General features: G+C 39.7%; 1 protein-coding gene across 7 annotated transcripts in view; it reads left to right on the top strand.

Annotated features, from left to right (window-relative positions):
* Window positions 1-24,871, top strand: part of EBF2 (EBF transcription factor 2) — a 201,226-nt gene that overhangs the window by 161,338 nt on the left and 15,017 nt on the right. For all 7 annotated transcript variants that reach the window (XM_055295745.2, XM_055295749.2, XM_055295746.2 and 4 more), the window contains 3 exons: window positions 21,102-21,190; window positions 22,524-22,589; window positions 23,032-23,209. In XM_055295745.2, coding sequence (XP_055151720.1) covers window positions 21,102-21,190; window positions 22,524-22,589; window positions 23,032-23,209 — 333 coding nt within the window. The remainder of the gene's footprint in view (window positions 1-21,101; window positions 21,191-22,523; window positions 22,590-23,031; window positions 23,210-24,871) is intronic.

The following is a 24,871-nucleotide window of genomic DNA, read 5'->3' as shown; positions in this document are numbered from 1 at the left end:
GATGGAGCTGGCCTACAAGGAGATGGGTAGGTATCATAACAAGCACACTGTAGCCAATCCTCAACTCTCTATTGAAGTAAAGAACAATCTCAATCAGTAGGGCCATTGATGTAGACATTTGGAACCAGGTGTTATGTACGTGTGTGTGCGTGTGTAAAAGAGGTCCTCACCCTTGGCCACACTTTAAATTATCAGTGTCTAGGTCAAACCCCAGACCAATTAGATATGGGTTTCTGAAGATAGAAGTGTCACCCATTTATTTACTCAACAAACACGTGCTCTAAACGCACAAAATCAATAATATCAGTACACCTCTATCAGCTTACAGTTCTAGAATGGGAGATGACAGAAGTAAAAAAAAAAAAAAAAAAAAGGGAGATGGCTACCGTTACATTATAATAATTAGATTCAGCCCCTAAAATAAAAAAGGGTTATAGGTACACTATGCAGGGAGTGACTAGCTTTGGGGAATCAGGGAAGGCTTCCCAGAGGAGGTAGCAATAGCTGACATTTTTGAAGGAAAGTAGGAATTTGCCAGACAGAATGAGGAGGCTGTGGTCGACAGATCTTGGAAACACAGTACCTAGCAAAAGAGGAGCCCATACACCTGTGAAAACAACAGATGTTATGTTACATGTAAATTCAAATAATTTTAGAGATTAAGGGACTATGAAGATCATCTAGTCAAAGTCCTTCTTTTGCAGAAGAGAAATCCGAAACCTAAGCAGAAGTCATTTGCTAGTAATTGCCTGTTGAATTAAAGATGGCATTAGAACAAAGATTCAGGCCTCTGGCCATCCTGCCTGGGGTCTTTCTGATGCTCCTTTAGCAAGTCGTATCAGAAAATATCTCTGTTTCTTCATGTGCTGAGACATTAATGACTTTTGCGTGAAGTGTATATTTATTGAGCAATGCACGCTGTGCTCAACATTGAGCTCTACGCTCAGGCTACTGGAGAGAAGTCAAACCAGTGTCTCCCACCTTCCTGACATTACGATGCACTGACATAAACATGAACTGCTCATGCTCTGGAATTAGATACCTGGACTCATAGCGCGGCTTGCCTCCTGAATTGTTCTTGAATCTTGGGGAAGTGACTTAACCTCCTTTTCCCCCGTCTATAAAATGGGCTACCTACAGAGCTGAGGATTAAATGATACAATGCCTGGCAACTGTGGTGTGCTGGCAAAGGTTTAACAACTGGCTCTTCAGGAAGAAGGAGATTTTCTTTTTTAAAGCATGGGTTTATACCATTTACTGATTTCCATGGTCAAATACTCTCACCATGGCAGATTTCAAGCTATCACTCAAGTAGCTCACAACGTTCCTGAAAACTTCACCACCTGCCTTCACAAGCTGGTACAGCCAGGTCTCTTCATGGAAAGTACCTGGGATAGAGAGTGGATAGAATGGCCCGTATCTTATTAGTCAAAAAGTGGTTTATTATTTATATTATTCTTATTATTACCTAAATGGGAAAAGTCCCCTTGTCCCCCTCGCGGGGCATATGACGGGGCTGTGGCTTGCTGCTTCAGTGCCTCACTGTTCAAACCTCTAGGGGAGCATGCAGACGGGCAGGCTGTGGGGCTCTGACCCCATAGCAGTGTCTAGGGGTAAATGTTTACAGCTGAAGCCCCAGTGGGCGTGTGTTACAGGTGCTCTTTTAGTTTAGCCTTCCATAGGTGGCTTGTGTTACTCAGCTCAATTAGACCCCTGCCTTATCACAAGCACAGAGGGCTTTCATATTCCAGGGTTCTTGCTTTGGTGTACCAGAAGAACTGGATCACACCTGGGCTTGGAGAATGAGTGCAAGGTTTTATTGAGGGGAGGTAGCTCTCGGCAGATGGGGGAGCCAGAAGAGAGATGGTTTTCCCTGGGCCTCTTGGCAGCCCAGTTTCTCCTCCAACTGCTCCAGCCACATTCTGTGTTGTTCTTCCGGTCAGTGGCCTGCCAGTGGCTGTCGGTGCCTTCCTCTCGATGTCCAGCCACCCAGGTGTTCCTCCGCTGATGTGTGTCTGCCTTCCAGGGTCTTGGGGATTTTATAGGCACAGGATGGGGACATGGCAGGCCGGGGTGGTCTTGGGAAATGCAACATTTGGGCAGGAAAACAAAAATGCCTGTCCTAACTTAGGTCCATGGGCACAGGCCAAGGGGTGGAGCCCTTACCAGGGACCATGCCTTCCTCTACCCAGCACTTCCCTTCCCCACTTCCATGTCATTTAAAGGTACCATGCCCTGCCCTTCCCAGCACTCCTGTATCATTACCATTAGCCTTATCAGTATGGAGACTGACTTAAACAAGGAATTGCAAACCTGATGAGGACTAAAAGGAGTTGTATAGGATGCTGGGAACATATGCCAGGGGAATTGAACCTCCTTAAACTGAGTTGATGGGGCGGATTTAGAACAGACAAAACAGTATGTGCAAAGGCCCCGGGGTAGGCAAGAACATGGGATATATTTTATGAACAGAGCAGAAGGAATGAGTTTAAGAGAGGCTGTGTTCAAGCTGCAAGGGTTGGGAGGGGCCAGGTCACATCAAGGCTTGTTTTTTTCAGCTCTTCCTCAAGTGCCATGGGAAGCTTTGGGAATATTGCCACCATGAGATTTGCCTTTTAGAAGATCATTCTGGCTACAGTGCAGAGGATGGCTTGGAAGCCAGGTTGGATGCAGGGAGGTCACTTGGAGGCCAGTGGGGTGGCCCAGGCCAGAAATGATGGTAGCTTGGAGCAGAGTGCTGGCGGTGGGGACAGGCAGAAGTGGATAAAATTTAGGAGGTAACATTGACACAACTTGATGATTGATTGGATGGGGTGAAGGTTGGGGAGGGGAAGGAGGGGACGATGCTCAGGTTTCAGAGTTGAAAAATTGGGTGGGTATAGTTTAGAAAGTGATTTTTTTTTTTTAAGGTATAACATGCTAAGGGAGTTCAGAGGAAGGACAAAATACTTCCAGCTGGTGGAGAGGTGGGAAGATTTAATATTGTAAAGATGTCAATTAATGAATACATTTAACACAGTGCCAATCAAAATACCAACAAAATGTTTGGGGAAACTTTACAAAAGTTCACCTGGGAAGGAAAGGTGCTAAAAGAGGATTTTGAAAAATGAGAGACCCTTGCCCTGCCAGACATTAAAACCTATTTTAAGTTTCAATAATTAAAAGAATATGGGGCTTTGTAGGAACATATAGAAATGTCATGCAACAGAAGAGAACATTTAAAAAATAAACACTTTGCACACATTAAGGGTATAAATACTTAGGTATTAGTAGGTGAGGCAAGCCAGGTCAGGTCAACGTAGAAAAGATGGAATGCTTAACAAATGTGTTGGGCCATCTAGTTAGGCATTGAAAGAAAAAGTTAGATTTTAAATTTCATAGCATATAAACTAAAATGTATTCAAATTAAATATTTTTATTAAAAATGTAGACATTTCAGAAGATTACAGATTTAAAGAATAATTATCATTTTGAGACTTGTGAACATTCAGGCTAAAGACACGCACCATCAAGCAAAAGATGTGATTATGTAAAAGGAAAATGTTTGTGTGTCAATATGCCAGGCATTAAAGAGAAAAGGACAAACTGAGAACATATTTGCTCTATGTGGCCTATTATCTTAAGTATAAAAAGACTTACTCCTTTGTTCAGCAAAAATTTATTTTGTGCCTACTGTTTGTTAACTGCTCTGTTATACATTGTGGAAAAAGAGGAGAATGTTAGGCATCTTAGAAATTAACGAGGAAAAGACAAATACCCAAATGGAAAGCTAGCAATGAACATCAAGAGTTAAATTCAGGAAGGAAGACCAGTAAACAAAGAAACCTATTATAATAAAAAATCCCAACCACACAAATAAATAAATGCAAATTAAGGCAACAAGATCACCTTTTTTTCCCTATCAAGTTGGCAAAGATTTTCTTTTAAACAAATGAAAATACTCAGGTTGGCAAGATTCAAAGACAATGGGGACTTTCTAAGATACTACTGCAGGATACTACTGCAGGATGCTCTAGACAGGATTTAAAGCCATAGGACCAGATGAGATCGCCATGAAAGAGCAGAGAAGTCCAAATATGGCACCTTGGGAACACCAGCATGCAGGATTAAAGTTGACAGAAGGAACCTGGGAAGGAGTCTGAGAAGGAGTGGTCAGGGTAGGGGGAAACCAGGAGTGTGGGCTGTCCCTGAAGTCAGTTGGAGAGTGGGTCTTGTTCCAGGACACTTTCTGCATGTAGAGCTTCTGGTATCTCTAGTATTTCAAAGACACCCCTGGACGTGGGTGATGGAGCTATAAGGAGATGGGTAGGTGTCATAACTATCTAAGATACTACTGCAGGAATGTAAATTTGATAAGAGAACACCTGAAGATGTATGTGCTCTTTGACCCAGCAATTCTACTTCTAGAAATGTCTGCCTAGGAAATAATTGAGTTTGTTGGAAGGCTGTTCATGGGATTTTATTATAGTGAAAAATTGAAAATACCCTCATTGTACATTAGGGGATTCATTAAACAAATAATGGAACATCTATACTATTTTAGAGACACTAAAAATAATGCCATGGACGGATATTTATTTACATGAAAGGCATCTGTGATATGGGTTTTAAAGGAGCTTTAAAATAGTCTGCATGATATGACCCAATGTTTAGATATATGAAAAATGAGTAGTTTTACAAACAACCCTAGTAGGGTACAGAATTCTGCATGCCAAGGTATTAACAATGGTGGTTTCTCAGTGTTGTTATTTAAATTTTTTTCATGTTGCTTACTTGTATCTATTTTCTAATAAAATTAAATAATTTAAAATCTAAAATTAAAAAAATAAAGTATGGCACAATATAGTGTCACATGTTTAAATACTGAAACAGTGCACATTAGTAAACTTGATTTTTCAGGTACAAAGTATTTCCAGCCTGATAGTTGGTGGTGCTTCTTCTAGAAACTGCCTTTGAGAAGGAAGGGCCTTCGGGGGCAGTCAGAGTGAGGAGGGAGGGACTCAGGAGTTTGTTCATTCACAAATAAAGAAGAAACCAAAATTGCAAATGCTATCAAGGATGGCTTAGGAGTCTCGCCACTTTCTAGAAAAACTTCCACCCCGAGGTTACTGAGCGAAGTACCACTTGGGTTGGTGGAGACAGGAAGCTGATGTCATCCATGGAGAGTTCTAGACCCCACAGGAAATGGGTTGGTGGCCTCCTGTCTTTCCCATTGAATTGGCAGCTACTGACATGAAAAGCCAATTTCGTCTTCATCCACTATCAGTGGCTTCCACAGGCACCTGCTGATGGGCTGTTCCACCTCAGAGCTGAGTCCTCACTCTGGTCACCTGGAAAGCCATGGCCTCTTCCCTAGGAGGAGAAGGACAAAGCCCTCCCGTCTTTCCAGCCACCCTGAAGCACTGACCCACGCACTCTGGACGCCTGGGGTGCTTCACTGCATTACAGTGCTCCTAGGCTGCTACAGGCCTAGACAAACCGCTCACCTCCAATGGCAAGGTGGACAAAAAGTCATTCTGGTTCTGGAGGAAAAGGCAAAACTTGAAACCTAGAAGGTTTTAAAAGGTGCAGAGTGAGTGCTGTGAGCAGGACAGGGTCTGAGAGGAGATGCACTGGACCAGCTGGAAGCACTGCCTTCAGGGGCTGGCCGTGTGGTCCACTGCTTGTGTCTACTTTCATCCGGTCACTGACCTCTCTGAGCCTCATTTCCATCATCTGTAAAGCTCTGGTGCCAATTATGCTGTTACCCAAAGGTATTTCCCTAATTTGGCTGATCATAAGAATTATGCTTGGCACCATTCCAGACGATACCAAATCATACTCTTCTGACAGGTCTGGGAATCTGTATTTTAAACAAAGAAACAAGTTTGAGAAACCTGAGTTCTGCTCCTGAGGCTGTTAGGGAGGCTTTCTGGCCTATAAAGCACTCCACCCATGGGAGGGTTCTTATGAGACTGGGTCCATTTACCAGGAACACAATAGTAGTTTACTCTTATGTAGAACTTTCTAGAGGGAGAGTCCTGCGGGAGACTCCAGAGAACCTTTCCTCCTTCCATCCCTGTCCCACTGCACACACTCTGTGGTCCATAGTCCAACTATTGACATTTTCTGTATCCAAGGATGTACCACCGTGACAGAGCTAAGCCCATTATTAGGTATACCTGGTTAATTAGCCAGACCCCCATGGTTGCCGCTGCCAACCACAGCACAAACAACATCAGGGCTCTGAAAAATAACACATTTTCTTTGCACATGTGACTTTGCAGTTCAATTTTCCGCCAACCATGGTTTGCTAACGTGCAACTTGCTGCTGTGCAATTGAGAGAACCACGTGAGAACAGGGCTTATTAGGGAAAGTCCAGTTGCCTCTTACTGGTTTGAGACCTGGAGGAGGTATGCCAGCCTTGGTGGAGAGGAGAGGAGAAGAGATCATCTGTCTTCCACACAGACTTTTCCAGAGAGAACTGGCAATGCAGAAAAATAATCCTAGTAGGGGCACCCAACAGAACCACAGTGACTGGTTGTGCAGGGACTTCTTGGCTGTCTTGACTTCAGGTGGCAGTGAGTATGCAGGGAGAGGATATCAGAGCATGGTATTTGGGTGTGGAATTGTCATTGTCTCTAATTGTAAAATCTGCACCAACCACAGAATCCAGGGCAAAACACAGTGTGTGAGGACATGGGGGTAAATGAGCACAGCTTTTCACTATTGTTCCTATGGTTCTTTGCAGAACCTGGGCTACACATTAGACAGCTGGTTAAGAAGTCTTTTATAAGTTCTATCATAAGACAGAATAACAAGCAGAAATGACAGTAGTTCAATAATCACATCTGTCATCTATTAAGCACGTAAGGCAAGGCTCTGTCCTACAGGCTCTGAGTATCACCACCTTTGTCTGTGATGACAGTTCTATGAGTATCTCAACTTCATAGCTGAGATCCTGCTACTTAGAGAAATTAAGTCACTTGCCTAAGGTCACCAAGCTATGATGAATCCTAGATGTCTTATTCCAAAGTTCTGCTCTTAACACCTAACCTATAGTACTTCCCAATACTGTACAGTTTATTACAAAACATGATACCAAGTCCATCTGTTTGGTCTTGTCTTGTTTTACTTGGCAGATGATGCCTTGGCTCTCGGGCTGTTACTCTGGAGAGGTGCACAGGAAATAGGCCATGGTGGGTGAGCATGAAGGGGGTCTCCGAAGATGCCTTACCTGGGCCCTGGTTTTCAGATTGCAATACGGGAATATTTCTTGCTACTCTCCTGAGAGGGTCTGAGAATCTGTATTTTATTTTTTTATTTTTATATTTTAAGTTTTACTTTAAGTTCTGGGATACATGTGCAGGATGTGCAGATTTGTTACATAGGTATACGTGTGCCATGGTGGTTTGCTGCACAGAGTGACCCATCACTTAGCTATTAAGCCCTGCGTGCATTAGCTTTTGTCCTTATGCTCTTCCTCTCCCTGCCCCCCAACACGCCGACAGTGCGTGGTGTTCCCCTCTCTGTGTCCATGTGTTCTCACTGTTTCAGCTCCCACTTATGAGTAAGAACATGCAGTGTTTGGTTTTCTGTTCCTGTGTTAGTTTGCTGAGGATAATGGCTTCCAGCTTCATCTATGTACCTGCAAATCAATTGCTCTCATTCCTTTTTATGGCTGCATAGTATTCCACAGTGTATATATACCACATTTTCATTATCCAGTCTATCATTGATGGGTATTTGGGTTGGTTCCAAGTCTTTGCTTTTGTGAATAGTGCTTCAACAAACATACGTGTGCATGTATCTTTATAATAGAATGATTTATATTCCTTTGGGTATATACCTAGTCATGGGAATACTAAGTCAAAAGGCAGTTCTGGTTCTAGATCCTTGAGGAATCACCACACTGTCTTCCACGGTGGTTGAACTAATTTAGGGAATGTGTATTTTAAACAAAGAAATGAGTTTGTGAGGCCTAAGTTCTGCTTATGAGGCTCTTGCAGAGACTTTTTGGCTTATAAAGCGCTCTACCCATGGGAAGGTTCTTATGAGACTGGGTCCTTTCACTGTGAACACAACAGTAATGCTTGCTCTTAGGTGGAACTTTCTAGAAGACTCAAAAAGCAGGAGTTATGAAGGGGAGGCTCCAGTCAGTATGATGTGCTAGACTCAGAGCCTGTGAAGTGCCTTGAATTCTTTAGAAGTCGTAGAAATCCTCTCTACAAATAACTGAAGTTGCAGGAGGCAAAGAAATATGAACTCCACATTTTTATTAAGCTTGAGAGAACTTGGTGCTGGGGCAGGCTGTTGTGTAGAAGAGAACCAATGACAGAGTGAAGAGGCAGGGATTTGCATTCCAACCTTCAGGAAAAACAACTATTCTTTGTGCCATTTGTCTAACCTAAAAATGGGGATATACTTACTCCATTAGAAAGATAAAATTATATACATATGCAAAGGTATTTATGTATATAAATATAAAAGCACAAGCACAATTCACTGTTATAAGCATCTGGTGGGAGGATACATGCAGCTCTGGTGGGCGTCCTCCCTCATTGCTGTTGGACCAGTGCAGGGCTTCTTTGTCTTTCGGAAAATGTGGATTCTTCTTGAAAGACATCATGCCCTGAATATCTCGATCTAGATTAGAAATCAGGTTTTTACAGGAGACAGAGAAGGCCGAGGGAGCCCAAGAACATGGCCCTTGCAGGTGAGGGACAGGGGGTCACAAGGAAGCAGGTATTAAAAGGTGGAAGCCAGGCACCATGGTTCCCCCCTGAAATTCCAGTAATTTGGGAGGCTGAGGCCAGAGGATCACTTGAGGCCAGGAGTTTGAGACCAACCCAGGCAAGATCCCGTCTCTTAAAAAAAAAAAATTAGCCAGGCTGGTGGGGTGTGGGCCTGTAGTCCCAGCTCTTGGGAGCCCAAGGTGGGAGAAACGCTTGAGCCCAGGAGATCAAGGCTGCAGTTAGCTATGATGGCACCACTGTACTCCAGCCTGGGCGGCAGAGGGAAACCTTGTTTCTTAAATAAATAAATAAATAATTTTTTAAAAGAACCCAGAAGTTCTTGTAAGAAAAAAATAAATAAAAAATAAAAGGTGGACTAAACGAACAGAAGAGATTGACCGTGCCCCAGCTGGCCCAGGTACATGCAGAGTAGGTGCTTGACAAGGTGAGCAAGAGAACTTAGAGGTCTACATAGACAACCTGCTAATTGAGATGCACCAAGAAACCAGAGAATTCATGCTAACTAACCTGCTCTCCCAGAATACTTCTTAGCTTCTACTTTAGCAGAAACAATTTTTTTTTTCTGTTGATTATTTGGGAGAAAGTATTCATCGACAGGATTAAGGCAAGAACAGGCAGCAGCTGGGAGGAAAAATTAGAGGCCGAGGTTTTTCCACACACCCCCAAATCATACCCTGAACAGCCTCCTCCCCAAGGCTGTGTGCGAATTGTGGGGCCTGCCCTCATAAAGCTGTGCTGCACAGATGTGCAAACTGGATTTCAAATGTTAATAGCTCATCCACTTCGCATTTTTTTTTCCCCGTATAGCGTTATCCTTGAAAAAAAAAAATCCCATTGAAGAAATGAATCTGATTTTTAGTTAAAAATACCCAATTCAGACATCAGAAACTGGCCCGAGTACAACTATTCCCTGTTCAAACTGGAGACAGGTTGAGTCAATAGCCCCCCTGGTAGCCTGTACTTTTACTGAAGTTGTCTCCACTCCCACCTCTTGTGAAATTCAGATACATCATTCAGCTGAGTCTGAGAAATGATGTCTCCGTTGTTAGCCCCAGAATAGGGAGCTGTTGTTTCACTAGAGACATCCCAGCCCCTTAATGGATTGGCATGCTCGGCTATAATATTCTAAATACACATTACAGAGAGCAAGAGCGTATTTATAACTGCTCCATTGTGGCATTTAGATTTACCCTTGAAATTTATCTTTAATTTTTACAGTTGTCTCCTTAACCATGTATATTATTCCCTTCTTCAAACAATCTGTCTTGCTGCTGCAGTTTTTCTGGAAACCAAAGTGTAATTAAATATTAAATTAATATTTCATTTAAAATTAAATATCAGAGGCTTCAGTCTAATCTTTCACTTGTGCACTGTTGGTTCTCTCCTCGTATTCTTGTTCCTGTGTCCACAAAGGCAGGTACCGCCTCTTAATAATGTGTTCCTATATTATCTTTGTTCCTTTTTGTTTTTAAATTGGTGACACTGAACTTTTGCTACATTGAAACAAATGGATGTGGGGAGAGAATTCAGTGTAGCCAAGGTTAAAGACAACTTAATTCAACAGCCCTTGACTTCAGCTCCACCCTCTACTCCTCAGAGAAGAAAGCCACTGCTCCAAATCAGTGATAGCCTTAGAATCGTAAAATGTAAGAGCTTGAAAGGGGTCTTAGAAGCCATTTACCCCAATCCTTTGTCTTCAGAGAGAAATAAACCAAAGCCTCACCTGGCCAAGTGACCCGATGAAGGTGACGTCATTTGTTAGTGTTGGGAACTAAGGCAGCTCCCAAGCTAGGACCAGCTTTATCCCATCACACCATCATATGCAATGAAAAACTTAGCATTAAAGTGCGAATTTAACGTAGGCTTTGTATGTTGGACACATGAGGAATAGGGCAGAAAGGAGACAAATAGACAAGGAAATTGGAAGGGGAAGGACGAGGGAGAGAGAAGGGAACCCAAATCCTAGCACATGGAAGACAGACTCTGTGGGAATGAACATGTGGGAAGAAGGTACTATGTAAGGAAAGAGGACGGAGATGTCCTAAAGTGGCACGAGGGCAGGAGCTCGTCTGTGTTATCTGAATTCCTCCCAAAGCCAGATTGTGTTTCATGCCTTCCTACGCTGTCAACAGAGAGTAATTCTCCTTGGCCAAAGCCACGTGGCAGGTATTGTTAAAGCATGTTTTCTCTTCCATTGCCAGTCAGTGTCTGTCTTCTGGTCTTGTGTTTATATGGCACATTATATAGATTTAAGATTTTTATTTATTTATTTATTTTTGCTTTGTTTCTTACAATGCAAAGAAAACCTTTCAGTGGTTTTCCTTATTCTTGAAAAAAGTTGGAATTTAGAGTTAGGGCTGTAGTGATCCTCTAGTTCTGTGGGCTGTCACCCTTAGGAGACCATGGGCTCTGTGAACATCTGAGGAAGTGAAGCTCCCTTTCTGCAGATAATGCACAGATGCACAAACACATGGCTAGGCTTAGAATTTCTACTTTTATTGGCCTCCTGATGACCATCTACAGATTCCATGGTAATCCTAGGATCCAAGGGAAGACTCACTGGTGAGTAAAGCTGCAACTGAGGCCAGTAGTGTGATCTGCCAACATTCCCAGAGTGGCAGCCAGTTGAGAACTCAGATGTTCCCTCACTCATCATCATCTTCTCTCACACTTTTTCAAAGAAAAGCAACCAGGCCTTGATGTTGCCATCTTTGCGATCAGTGCCCCTGCTGGTCAAGAGCATAAATGAACTCCAGCCTGCAATGTCAAGGCTGTAATTGTTAAGGGCTGAACAGGGTTCTAACGAAAGGCCCCCTTTCCATGTTAGCCAGTGTCCCCTTCATTTTTGTGAAACAAGTATAAGATGGGGTAAGCATTATCTGCTCCCTGGGCCTCCTCTTAAGGAAAGAAAATTAAAACCATATAGAATTTTATATCGCACTAATCCTTTGGGAAAATTAATATTGAGCACCAGCCAGCTTTTTTTTTTAAAGAGTGGTTCCCAGTAGATATTTTTAGTTAAATACTATTTACTTAAAAAAGAAACCATTCACACATTGCTTATAGTTTATATTTATTTATTGGGTCCAAGATATATGTAAGTAATCTCATATATTATACCCGCAATCAAAATGAGAAATGGCACATGAGATCCAGGCTCTCAAGAGAAATATTATGAAATCTCAAGGTATTGATGAAAGTTTTTCAAGGCTGATCCAAATGGGATTTAGATTCTGTGGCAGTTGAAATGTGTATTATTAAACTCCTTAAGCAAACCCGAATGACTCCCAGTGGAGGATTAAGACATTCTATGTATAGCAAAGACGAAATTCTCATGTCTGAGTTTCTCTCTTGAATTCCCTCTTGATTAGCTTCTGTAATATTTAACTTCATGCCATGCCGTAATTATTTAATAAAAGGTAAATATAAATTATATTTCAGTGGGGCTATGACCTTTTACCTTAATGTTATATTACTAAAGAAAGACATAGATAAATAGAGCCTATAGATTGAAGCATATTTTTAATTTGCTCTGTTTTTGCCTTGCCAGCACTTCTCTGTATCCCTGTCAGCCAAAAGGTTGGCAGAACTTCACAGCATCCCCGCACTCCATGTGGTAGGCGAGGTTGTAAATTTACACTGATGATGGCAGTTAATGGCCTGGTTGGCCCTTGGAGACAGTCTTGGTGCTGGTCTTGGGCACCTCATTAGCTAATTGAGCTTTGCTTGGCTCACACCAGGGCTGAAAAGCCAGAGAACGCCCAGGGAAGTAGGGAGGGGGAAGGAGGAAGTTGGGATTCAAGGTGAAGCTGAATCTAAAAGACGCAAAAGCAACTGGTCGGTTGGGAAGTCAGTCTGGAACCAAAGAGTTGTCAAACCTGGCCATGTGTTAAAGGCTGAGGTCCCTCTTATGGTTTAGCGTTGGCTAAACAGAGCTGGAGTACTTTCAACTTCATGCTTTCTACTTCCAATGTGCACTTGATGAAATGAAATTCTGTGTGTGTGTATGTGTATGTGTGAGTGTGATTTTCCCTGTCTGTGTAGATAACTGTGTTTTACTGTCCTCTCTCTCACTTGGATGTACACGAGATGTATCCCACAGTTTATGCCTATGAAGTCTGGCAGGGACCTGCCAAAAAACAACATAAAAATAGACAATTGTGCCTTATCTACTTATTCAGTGTAAAATATGAATTGCCAGCCCAGTGTAGTCAAGACACTCTGCTATGTCTAATTTGGGAGCTGGGGAGGGGAGGGCAGGCAAGAGAAACTAGACATTGACCCTGTATCCTAGTGGTTTGCAATCTGGTTGGGAGAACAATGGGTGCAAATGTGTGATAAATTATATTTAAAAAAAAAAAACTCATCTCCATCCCACCTCTGTGCACTGATTAGAGCCCAGCTCCAGAAAATTCCTCTGCCAGCAGCAGGAAGGACTAAGGGATAAGGATGGTGGTGTGGGGGTCCCTGGCTGGACCCCCACAGTGCTCTTGGGAGAGGCAGAGCACTTGCCAGGGCAGGGGAGAGCCATGCAGATGGAAAGGGACAAAGGCAGAAATGGAGACAGGGAGGGGTTAGATTTTCTGCCTTATGGGTTATCTGTTTGTATATAGCATGTTGTGAGTGTACCCATATCAATAATTTTCCTGTTTTCCCTAAGAAAATCTGCACTTTGGCTAACAAAATGGTGCATATTTCTAAAAAAAAAAATTAGGCAATGATGAATTTTGAGAATTTCGTCATCAAGTCTGTTTGCCCTGCAGCACCGGGCAGCTGTTTGTGTTTGCTAGTTGATTCCGCATGGAGTCTCCTTCTGGTCTCAGTGACGAAGTCAGGCAACACAGGCAGGACTTCATTCATGCTTTTGCATCTGGAGCTCTTGAGGCTCAGGAGGATGCCCAGAGGGGGATGGAAGGATCATCGTCTCTGGTTCTGCAGCAGGAAAGGTTAAGAGCACAGGCTTTGGAGTTAGAGAAGCAGGATACAGATCCCACCTTTACCACTTGGGACTGCATTGAAAATGGGGATAAAACCCACATCATAGGGTTATAATCAGAATCGAACGAGCTAATGTTCCTAAAAGGCTTAGCAGAGTACCCTTAACATAGTAAGGCTTCAGTACATCCTAATGGTGGTAATAATGATTTTCACTATTGCATATTACCACCACTAAAAATCACATTATTTAAGAAAAAGTCTTCCCAAATTGCTGACATTATAATGCTAAGTGGAAGAAAAAAGTTTACAGAATAATTCTACTTAAACATACAGCTATTCTTACATGTGTTTCTAGGTAAGATGGCCTTGTGAGTGCGAGTGTTTAATTGGCCCCCACCCCCAAAATATATTAGAGGATACTTTCAGGAAAACATAAAAATAAAGGAAATCTGGTAATAATGCTTGAAGCTAGGCTAAAGTCATTAATATTCCAGAAATTTTGCACCATTGTGCAGGCATGTGCACACAGGGTCGTATTGGTGGACATGCGAACTCCAGCTGGCCTCCTCATTCCCCCTTAGGAAAGAGCAGCAGGGCGAGGAAGTGATGGTGGAGACCCCAACAACCACCCTGAGGCTCCCGTGTCTCCACCTTGAGGAGTGAGAACCAGTGGCACAAGCAGAAAGTTGATCTTGAATGGGAGAGTGTACTTAATTATTCTATATTCAGAGCAGTTGCCATTTATGTGTGAGAACGACAAAAAGATACTTTCTTATTTCAATGGCCCAGACAGAACTTAACTCTTATTCTTAATGATAGCACCTGACTGCAGGAGAATTGAATCAATGAAGAACGCAATATGGGAAAAGTTGTGCTATCGCAGGATTCGTGGTTGGCCGAGAAAGCAGTTAAATATAGAGTGTCTAAAAAATTATTGTTAATATGGTGATGAGGCTTAGTGGAAACATGAAAATTAGTTTCTAAAAATATAGAACATAGAAAATCTAAGTAAATCAGCTTGAAATGATAAACTGCCAACAAAAATGTGTAAGTGGAGAGAAAGAGGTGGGAAGATTGAAGGCAAGCAAAATTCCTTATATATGGAGCGACTCAACACCTCAGATAATTAGGAAAAATAAAATATTTTCAGAGAAGTCTAAAGACACTTTTGTAAATTAAAATAGTATGTACAGACCAGGAGCTGTGGCTCATGCCTATAGTCCCAGCAATTTGGGAGGCTAAGGCGGGCGGATTGCTTGAGCTCAGGAGTTCAAGATCAGCCTAGACAAGATGGTGAAAACACATCTCTACCAAAAATACAAAAATTAGGCATGTGGTGCATGTCTATAGCCCTAGTTAGTCAGGAGGCTGAGGCAGGAGGATTGCTTGAGCCCAGGAGGTGGAGGTTGCAGTGAGCCGTGATTGTGTACTACACTCCAGCCTGGGTGGCAGAACCAGACTTTGTGTCCCTGTCTCAACAACAACAACAACAACAACAACAACAACAACAACAAGTGTGTATATCTCTCAAATCACTAGAAAAGTATATATATTTAAAACTATTAGAAATGAGAATGTGGGAAGACAAATTTATAGAAGCAAAAATGGACGTGTTAAAGTCATCAAAAAGATAGATGAAATAAGACATTAAAGCATTGCCCATGAAATGCAGACAAAACTAATATATGTTAATTCACAAAAACGCAATAAATTCCAAAAGGCAGATACTGTGCAGGACACCTTTTTAAATCCAGGGCAGTTGGCTACAATAAGCAATTAACAGTTTAGTACTCAATTACCTAGAAATTTTAAGATACTCTTCCTGGAACTAAAGGAAGTCAAAATTATAAATAAGACTAATCAGAAAATTACAACAAAATTGAAATACAGTAAGTTGTGGCAAAGGTAAGTATTTAATGTTACACAACGAAATAAAATCCAGATAGGCTAAATAATTTAAACATCTACATATATTTGTGTACATTTCAGTGGGCGGAGGGGGAGGGGAAGTCTAGATCGGTTAGAAATTTTAAACTAATACAATATAGATTCTATGCTAAAACATTAACAATGGATTTCTTGATGAAATGGATGATTTTTTCTAGAAAAAAATACAATGATATTGAGAAACAATGAATTCGAGGTTTCTGATTGGCAGTCAATCATTTGGATGATGGTGCAATTCACAGAGAATCTCATGAGCTTGGGTATCTTGGGTAGGGGGAATCTATGGACCATCTGAGTGGAATTTTCTAGCCAACAGTTGGATATTTAAAGCTGAATCTCAGGCCAGGTATCTAGTCTAGAGATCAAGATTTATGACGGTTAGCATGTAGCTGCATGTGGAAATCATGGGGAATTGATGAAGTTGCCCAGGGGAACGTGCAGCAAAGCTGAAGACTGCTTGGCAACCATATTGAGGAGCATCATTTATAAGACAGGCAGAGAAAGAACAGTCCGCAAAGTAGTCTGACATGGCCAAAGAGGTAGGAAAGAAGCCGGGCAGTGTGAGTTCAGGAAGCCAGTGGGTGGGAGGGTTTCTAGAAGTGGAGAATATGAGCGGTCTCAAATGTTAACTTGGGGTTAAGATAAGAATGGAAAAGTTCCTGTTGATTTGGCTAAAATGCTATTGGTGACCTTAGTGTGAGCAATGTTACTAGGGTTCTTTCAAGTGCTTAGCAAGAGCTACTCTCCATGCTATGTAAGATCTATAGAGCATAGGATAAAATAAAGAAAACTTCTCAATATAGTTTTCAAAGCTGGTATGAAATAAAAATCATTAGTTGGACAGAGCCATGCACACAATCCTAGTTATTAATATGGACACATAAATTCCTGACAACAATAACAATAACTGATACCTGCGTGCTCACCAAGTGCCAGGCACTGTTCTTAGTAACTTGATTTAATCCTTGTGCCAGTTGTGTTAAGGAAATGTTAATCTGGTATTAATGGTTGAATCTGGTATTAATGGTTATATCTGAATTTAGATATTTACCAAGAAAATGATGCATTACTTCCATGAATTAAGGTTTAATTTTGAAATATTAGAAAATATAAAATATAGGCCAGGCGCGGTAGCTCATGTCTGTAATCCCAGCACTTTGGGAGGCCAAGATGGGTGGATCACTTGAGGTCAGGAATTCGTGACCAGCCTGGCCAATATGGTGAAACCCCATCTCTACTAAAAATACAAAAATTAGCCAGGCATGGTGGTGCGTGCCTGTAATTCCAGCTACTAGGGAGGCTGAGACAGGAGAATCGCTTGAACCTGGGAGGCAGAGGTTGCAGTGAGCCGAGATCATGCCATTGCACTCCAGCCTGGGTGACAGAGCAAGACTTCGTCTCAAAAAAAAAAAATAAAAAAATATATATATAAAATAATATATAAAAATTATATATAATATATAAATAAAATATAATATAAATTATATATTATATAATATATAAATAAAATATATAATATATAATTTATATATTATATTATATATAAATAATATATAATATAATATATAAATTATATATTATATTATATATAAATTATATATTATATAATATATAAATAATATATAATATAATATATATAATATATAAATTATATATTATATAATATATAAATAATATATAATATAATATATATAATATATAAATTATATATTATATAATATATATTATATATAAATTATATATTATATATAAATTATATAACATATAAAAATTATATATAATAGATATTATATATTTTTATATTATATATATCCTATATATATATTATATATATAAATAAGAAATCTGGCCAAAAGAGAAAATTCATGTGACTGTGATTTTCTAAAACTCCAAGAAGTCCTGATAACACTTATTGAACCCTTATTGAACCATGATAAATAATATCTATCTCAAATAGCCAACACCATATTTGGTGGTATAATACGTCATTCCTATTCAGAGAAGAACAAGAATATCCAGCTTTATTGTCATTTTGGGGCATTGTTTGGGAAGTTTTAGCCACTACAAGAATAGGATTAAGAGAACTAAATGGGATTAATGCATCTATCAAAAGGAGACAAAATGGTCACTGTAAGTAGATGATACGAATGTACAGGCCTAAGTAATAGAAAAAATAGTGATATTTGTCAGGGGTTTTGGCTACGAAATAAGAGTTACTTTCGGTTAAGATTTTTTTTTTTTTTTTTTTTTTTTTGAGACGGAGTCTTGCTCTGTCACCCAGGCTGGAGTGCAGTGGCGTGATCTTGGCTCACTGCAAGCTCCACCTCCCGGGTTCACGCCATTCTCCTGCCTCAGCCTCCCGAATAGCTGGGACTACAGGCACCCGCCACCATGCCTGGCTAATTTTTTGTATTTTTAGTAGAGATGGGGTTTCACCGTGTTAGCCAGGATGGTCTCGATCTCCTGACCTCGTGATCTGCCCGCCTCGGCCTCCCAAAGTGCTGGGATTACAGGCATGAGCCACCGCACCTGGCCTGGTTAAGATCTTTTATAGGCCAGGTGCAGTGGCTCACGTCTGTAATCCCAGCACTTTAGGAGGCCAAGGCAGACGATTGCTTGAGCCTAGGAGTTCGAGACCAGCCTCCGCAACAGGGTGAAACCCTGTCTCAAAAGAAAACAAAAAAAGACATTTTATATGCCAAGCACCGTGCTGGGGACATTATAGAAATAGTTTTGATTTTGACAGCCAACTCATAAAATGGATTTTAAACAGCTCACATACATTGTGGAGCTGGAATTCAGACCCTAGATCTACTCAACTCTAAAGCTGATTGTCTACATCTCTATGCCATAGACTTCCTGCACAGATGTATAAAACACAGAAGTGTTTCTAGACTCTAATAAAACTCTTGGACAATATGATTAATGAATAGCCATATTCACTGTAAAAGCAAAAAGTGAAATACATACCAAGAAATTAAAATGATAAACAAAAAGTTTAGCACTTATATGATGAGCAGCACAGTTTACTGAGGGATCTAAAGAAGAAGGTGGAGTGTTGCTATTGCAAAGCCATTCATTTTCTCTCTAGCTGTAGGTTTACTGCAACTGAAATATTTTTTTGAAATTCTGGAAAGAATAAATGGATAAGAATAATTGAGAAGGCCGGGTGCAATGGCTCACACCTGTAATCCCAGCACTTTGTGAGGCTGAGGCGGGCGGATCACGAGGTCAGGAGTTCGGGACCAGCCTGATCAACATGGTGAAACTCTGCCTCTACTAAAAATGCGAAAAAAAATTTAGCCAGGCATGGTGGTGCGTGCCTGTAGTCCCAGCTACTCAAGAGGCTGAAGCAGGAGAATCACTTGAACCTGGGAGGTGGAGGTTGCTGTGAGCCGAGATAGCACCACTGGACTCCAGCCTGGGTGACAGAGTGAGACTTTGCCTCAAAAAAAAAAAAAAAAAAAAAAAACAGAATAGTTGAGAAAATGTAGTTTTAAAAGATTGTGTATTTGTGGAAAGACACTTACCCTATCAAATATTAAATATGTATTACAACCACAATAGTGTGACTTTTACCCAGAATAGATCAATAAAACAGAATATATGTATAGAAACCATTCAATAAATTGTGAAATACAGTGAAGTTGTGGCAAAGGTAAATTCTTAATGTTACATGACAAAGTAAAATCCAAATAAGTTAAATAATAAATAATGTAAACATTCATATATGTATACATATGTGTGTACATATACATTTGTGTGTGTGTGTGCGTTTGTGTGTATCTACCAGTTCTTGGAGTAGAGGTGGTTTTTCTATACGTAAAATACTTAAGGTCAAATTGGGATGTGATATTGCAACATGATACCACAGTATTAAGAATCTCAACATATAAAGTATTTTTACAAGTGAAAGAAGAGTGCAGAAAGTATTAACACGCAGTTTATAAAAGAAGAAATTAACATCAGCAAATATAAGAAAAAATTCTTCAACCTCACTGGTGAGTAAAAAAATGTAAGTTAAAATGAGCACACGCATTGCTGGAGGGAGAATAAACTCATACATTCTCCTGAGGAGTGATTTGGCCGTATGTCTGAAAGGCCTGAAATATAAATCATAATTTTTGGTCCAGTAATTATAATTCTTGGAATTTTCCAATTGAAATAATTAAAGTTATGCACAAAGGATAATTATTGCTCTGATATTTATAATAGTGAGAAATTAGGATCACATTAATTGCCCAATATTAGGAAGCCATTTAAATAAATTATAGGACATATCATAGAAAAATATGCAGGAGTTTAAAATAATGTTATAAAAGAATAGTTAATGATCTCGGGGAAGTTTATGATATATTGTTAAGTGGATGAAAAGTAGGTTATGTAACAGTGTGAACAGTATGTCTCTAATTTTAAGTATGTGTATAGGTTTCAATCTGGAAAGATATAAGCAAAAAATGTTAATCCAGCTCATGTCTTAAGTGGGTTTATGGTAATTTTTTACTTCTATATTTCATGTTCTTAATAGTTTTTTACAAAAGGCATTGTTATGATAGAATAATAGCAAATATGTATAAAAAATAAGATTAAAGAGGAAATAGACATTACTGTGTTTATTGCTGCATAACAGCAATGCAGGTGATTATTTCATTCTTTGTATCTTTTTCTTTAATCATGCATTAACTTTAAAAGCATGACATTTAAACAAGAAACTTTTAAAAAATAAATGAAAGGGAAGAAGGAGAAAGAATAAAACTATCATGTGGAAAACTCTTTAGAATAGTGGAAATGCTAAAGTATGCCATTCATTAATTCACTCATTCACTCACTCGTTTTATAATTACTGACACTAAGTGCCTACTATGTGCCAGGCCCTGTCTTAATGGGAACATAGTGGTGAAATAAAATTTATAGTGTTCGTGGGATGGGGGACTGATAGTTACCAGATGTGGGTGTAATTAAATATAATTGAAAATTGTGGAAGCAGATTATGCATAAAGTGGGTTTTATGAGAATAAGCTCATAGAAGGTTTATATATATATAAATGTACATAAGAGACTGGTTAAGAAAAATATTTAGAGGAGTATTTTGAAGCTATTTAGAAGAATAGACAGTACAGTCCTACTTAGGAAAGAGACAAGAGAAAGGAAAATAATATAAAAGGAGTTTATTATCTTCATAAGAAATTGAGATATGGTTGCTTGTGTAGTTTTTTATTTGATAGCAGAGAAGTTTATGTATACTTAAAGCAGAAATGATAATTGTAATCTGAAATTTCAAAATATTATTTTAATAGAAAATTATAAAAGTACTATAAATTCCAAATTTACATGTGAATTAACCAATGTCGATAGCAAAAACCCTAACTGATTACATCCATTATGCATACAGAACCTTCTTATTACCTGTGGAAGAATTAATTAGAAGGTTTGCTTTATGGCCAGGATACAAACTCAAAGAGAGGACTTTTCTCTTTCAGCATTAAATGAACCCACCATAGACTATGGCTTCCAGAGACTGCAGAAGGTCATCCCTAGGCATCCTGGAGATCCTGAGAGATTAGCTAAGGTAATGTGCCTTGGAAATTGACATGTGAAGCCATTTGTGTAGAATTTCAGGAAACTTAGACAAATGCAGGCATTTACATCCCATTAAAATTAATTAGGCCTTGAAATTTGGTAAGCTTTAGATACAAGATGCACATAAAATATCTGCTATGAAATATATTACAGTCATATTTATTAATCTCTGAGGAAATATGAACATTTGAGCCGATAAAACAGATACACAACAGGAGTATTCAGTTTAAAAAACATGGCCAACTTTATGAAAATAAGTATCTGCATAATTGATTAAAAGTATAAGCTTCCACTTCTTTGTATTTAAATGTTTCTATTTAACCATAATTGCAGGGACCCATTAATCCACAATCAGTATTAATCATTGAGGGCCTACTATGTACGTAGGTATCTAATGAGGAGAAAAATGCTTCTGTATAAAATTTCTATGAAATACATCACTTTCAAGTGAACTTCCTTATGAAAATTACTTTATGAATTTGGCCCATGTTGTTAGCTTTATTTAAAAAGTACATCAATTTATTAGTTGTCATTTAGCTGATGAGAAACTATTAAATTTTCACATTTATATTTGCACTTTAAACACGCAAATTATAAAATGCCACGTTCTCTTTTCCATACTGTGAATAAAATTTATGCACCACAGTTGCTTCTACATCACACCTTTATTTTCCTCCTGGAAAAATCCCTAGCCCTACCATTAAATTAGATGATATCTGGAAAGTAGGTTAATAGCAATTTAAAAGGCTGTAAAAAACAGGAGGTGGAAAAGGCAAAATGAGAGGAAAGGGATTCATGATTACTAATTCTCTGTGGTTAAAGTATACAGGGGGAAATATTATTGAAGTAATTCATCTTTATTAGAATAAAATTTTGCAGAAGGCGTTGCCAAGATGATTTCAGTACTCTGGACAACTCCTTGGCAAGCAGCTAAACTCAAATCCATCAATCATTTTAAGAATATTTGCTTAATTAGAGAACCAGATTTTTAAAACAGAATGGGCTGCAAGTAGCATTTAATAGAACTTCCATGACATTAATAATTTTAATCAACTCCACTCTCAGTTGGGTTGTTTTTTGTTTTGGTAACACAATCATTTATAGAGCCATTTTATAGAGGTGAATTTCAGATAGATATGTATTTATAGAGAGATTTATATGTACAATTGTACTCTACCTGTCAAACCAAATATAGGACCTCTTGGCTAATTACTTATATTTTGGGAGGGATGTGTGGATTTCTCATTTTTGCCTATAATTTTCTTTTGTTTGCCATTTTGGATTTTGCCTTTGACAATATCCCACCCTCGCTTATTTTCCAGGAGATGCTGTTGAAAAGAGCTGCAGATCTAGTGGAAGCTCTTTATGGTACACCACACAATAACCAGGTGAGATACTCACATCCTACCCTTTATTGAGTTTTGCACTTTATGCTGGATAGAATGCTCACATTAACCTGTTGTTTTGCAGGACATCATTTTTTTTTTTTTTTTTTTTTTTTTTTTTTTTTTTACTGCAAAGAATATTTTATTTTATATCTCGCTAGCCATGAATTTTTTTTTCCTATATTTTTTTATTATACTTTAGGTTTTAAGGTACATGTGCACAATGTGCAGGTTTGTTACATATGTATCCGTGTGCCATGTTGATTTCCTGCACCCATTAACTCGTCATTTAGCATTAGGTATATCTCCTAATGCTGTCCCTCCCCCCTCCCCCAACCCCACAACAGTCCCTGGAGTGTGATGTTCCCCCTCCTGTGTCCATGAGTTCTCATTGTTCAATTCCCACCTGTGAGTGAGAACATGCAGTGTTTGGTTTTTTGTGCAGGACATCATTTTGAAGCGAGCCGCAGACATTGCTGAAGCCCTCTACAGCGTCCCCAGGAATCCCAGCCAGCTTCCAGCCCTCTCCAGCTCCCCAGCACACAGCGGCATGATGGGAATCAATTCCTATGGCAGCCAGCTTGGGGTCAGCATCTCAGAGTCAACACAAGGAAATAATCAAGGTACCACATTTCTTAGAGTCAAAATCCAAATATGTCTAATTTAAAAAGTTCTGCTGGAGTGGACGGAGTCAGAGGTTGAGTCATAATGGTCCAACAGAGTGTGTCCACAGACAGGCAATACAATCATAGATCGCATGTGAAATATCAAGATTATAGATGGCACATTATTAGAGTTTGAGCTTCTTAGGTACCAGGTAGAATGTCTGGAAATATTGAAGGAGAAGATTGAGTATTACTACCAGGTGTGGTGGCTCACACCTGTAATCCCTGCACTTTGGGAGGCTGAGGCATGTAGATTGCTTGAGCCCTGGAGTTTGAGACCAGCCTGGGCAACATAGTGAAAACCCCCATCTCTATAAAAAATAGCCAAGTGTGGTGGGCAGATGTAGTCCCAGCTACTTGGGAGGCTGAGGTGGGAAGACCACATGAGCCTGGGAAGTCGAGGCTGCAGTGAGCAGTGGGGTGCGCTGGCACACTGCAAATGAGCCAAGGCTGCATGTGCAGTGTGACAGTGCACTCCAGCCTGGGCAACAGAGCGAGACCCTGTCTCAAAAAAAAAAAAAAAAAAAGGATTGGGTATTATCAATTTAAAAGGGTTTGGGCTTATAGAAAATAGGTTTACAGGTATTAATTGAAAAGAAATTTATGCTTCTGTTATTGTGATTATCAGATTGAATACTGGAAAGAAGCAGATTATTGCCATTATCATTTATGATACCCAAATTTCTCTTCCTGGTAGCCAAGAGTGAATGGCTTGGTTTTATTTGGTAACTTCTATTTTCTATTATCTCATATATATATAACAACAAACAAATATAAAGACAACTGTGCTTTTACATGTGAAGCAGGCAATGTAAAGATCTTTGCATTGAGATTGATTATTGAAGTGCTAAGTCAAAATCTGTCACGAATCATTTTTAACAGGAGTAAATGTTCCTAATGAGGTCCTTAACATTGGGATAGTTTTTTTTTCTAATTTTATTTATTGGAAGAGAATTCATTTTTTTTTTTTGCCCAGGGAGAGTTCTTACAAAAGAGTAAGTGAGCCGGGTGTGGTGGCTCATGCATGTAATCCCAGCACTTTAGGAGGCTGAGGTGGGCAGATTGCTTGAGCTCAGGAGTTTGAGACCAGCCTGGGCAGCATGGTGAAACCCTGTGTCTACAAAAAATACAAAAATCAGCCAGGTGTGGTAGTGCTCACCTGTAGTCCCTGCTATTTGGGAGGCTGAGGTGGGAGGATAGATTGAGTCCAGGAGGTTGAAGCTGCAGTGAGCCATGACTGTGCCACTGCACTCCAGCCAGGGCAACAGAGTGAGATCCTGTCTCAAAAAAAAAAAAAAAAAGACTAGACAGGACATATTATTATTTTTGTTTTTGTAGACATGAGGCCCATGGACCAAATACCAAATTGTTTTTCATTTGGTGACAAATTTGGGTTGTTTCCTAAATAGTTTTAGAGACAGTAATCCAAAGTGGTTTATTCCAGGACATATGATACGACGTTTCTGAGCTGTGGTTTCTCACTCCTTCCCCGTCCCAGGCATAGACTGGGTCCCCCACACTCACTGCTGATGCTCCAAAGTCCTAGGTCAGAGAATAGCACATTTTAGGGGAACTCATCAACACTTCTTTTTGAATGAAATTGATCCCCACTTGCACCTA

This window comes from Symphalangus syndactylus, chromosome 10 (genome assembly GCF_028878055.3).
Source record: "Symphalangus syndactylus isolate Jambi chromosome 10, NHGRI_mSymSyn1-v2.1_pri, whole genome shotgun sequence".
Classification (NCBI taxonomy): Eukaryota; Metazoa; Chordata; class Mammalia; order Primates; family Hylobatidae; genus Symphalangus; species Symphalangus syndactylus.
Note: the sequence above shows the minus strand (reverse complement) of the source record. Positions and strands in the feature narration are given on the sequence as shown.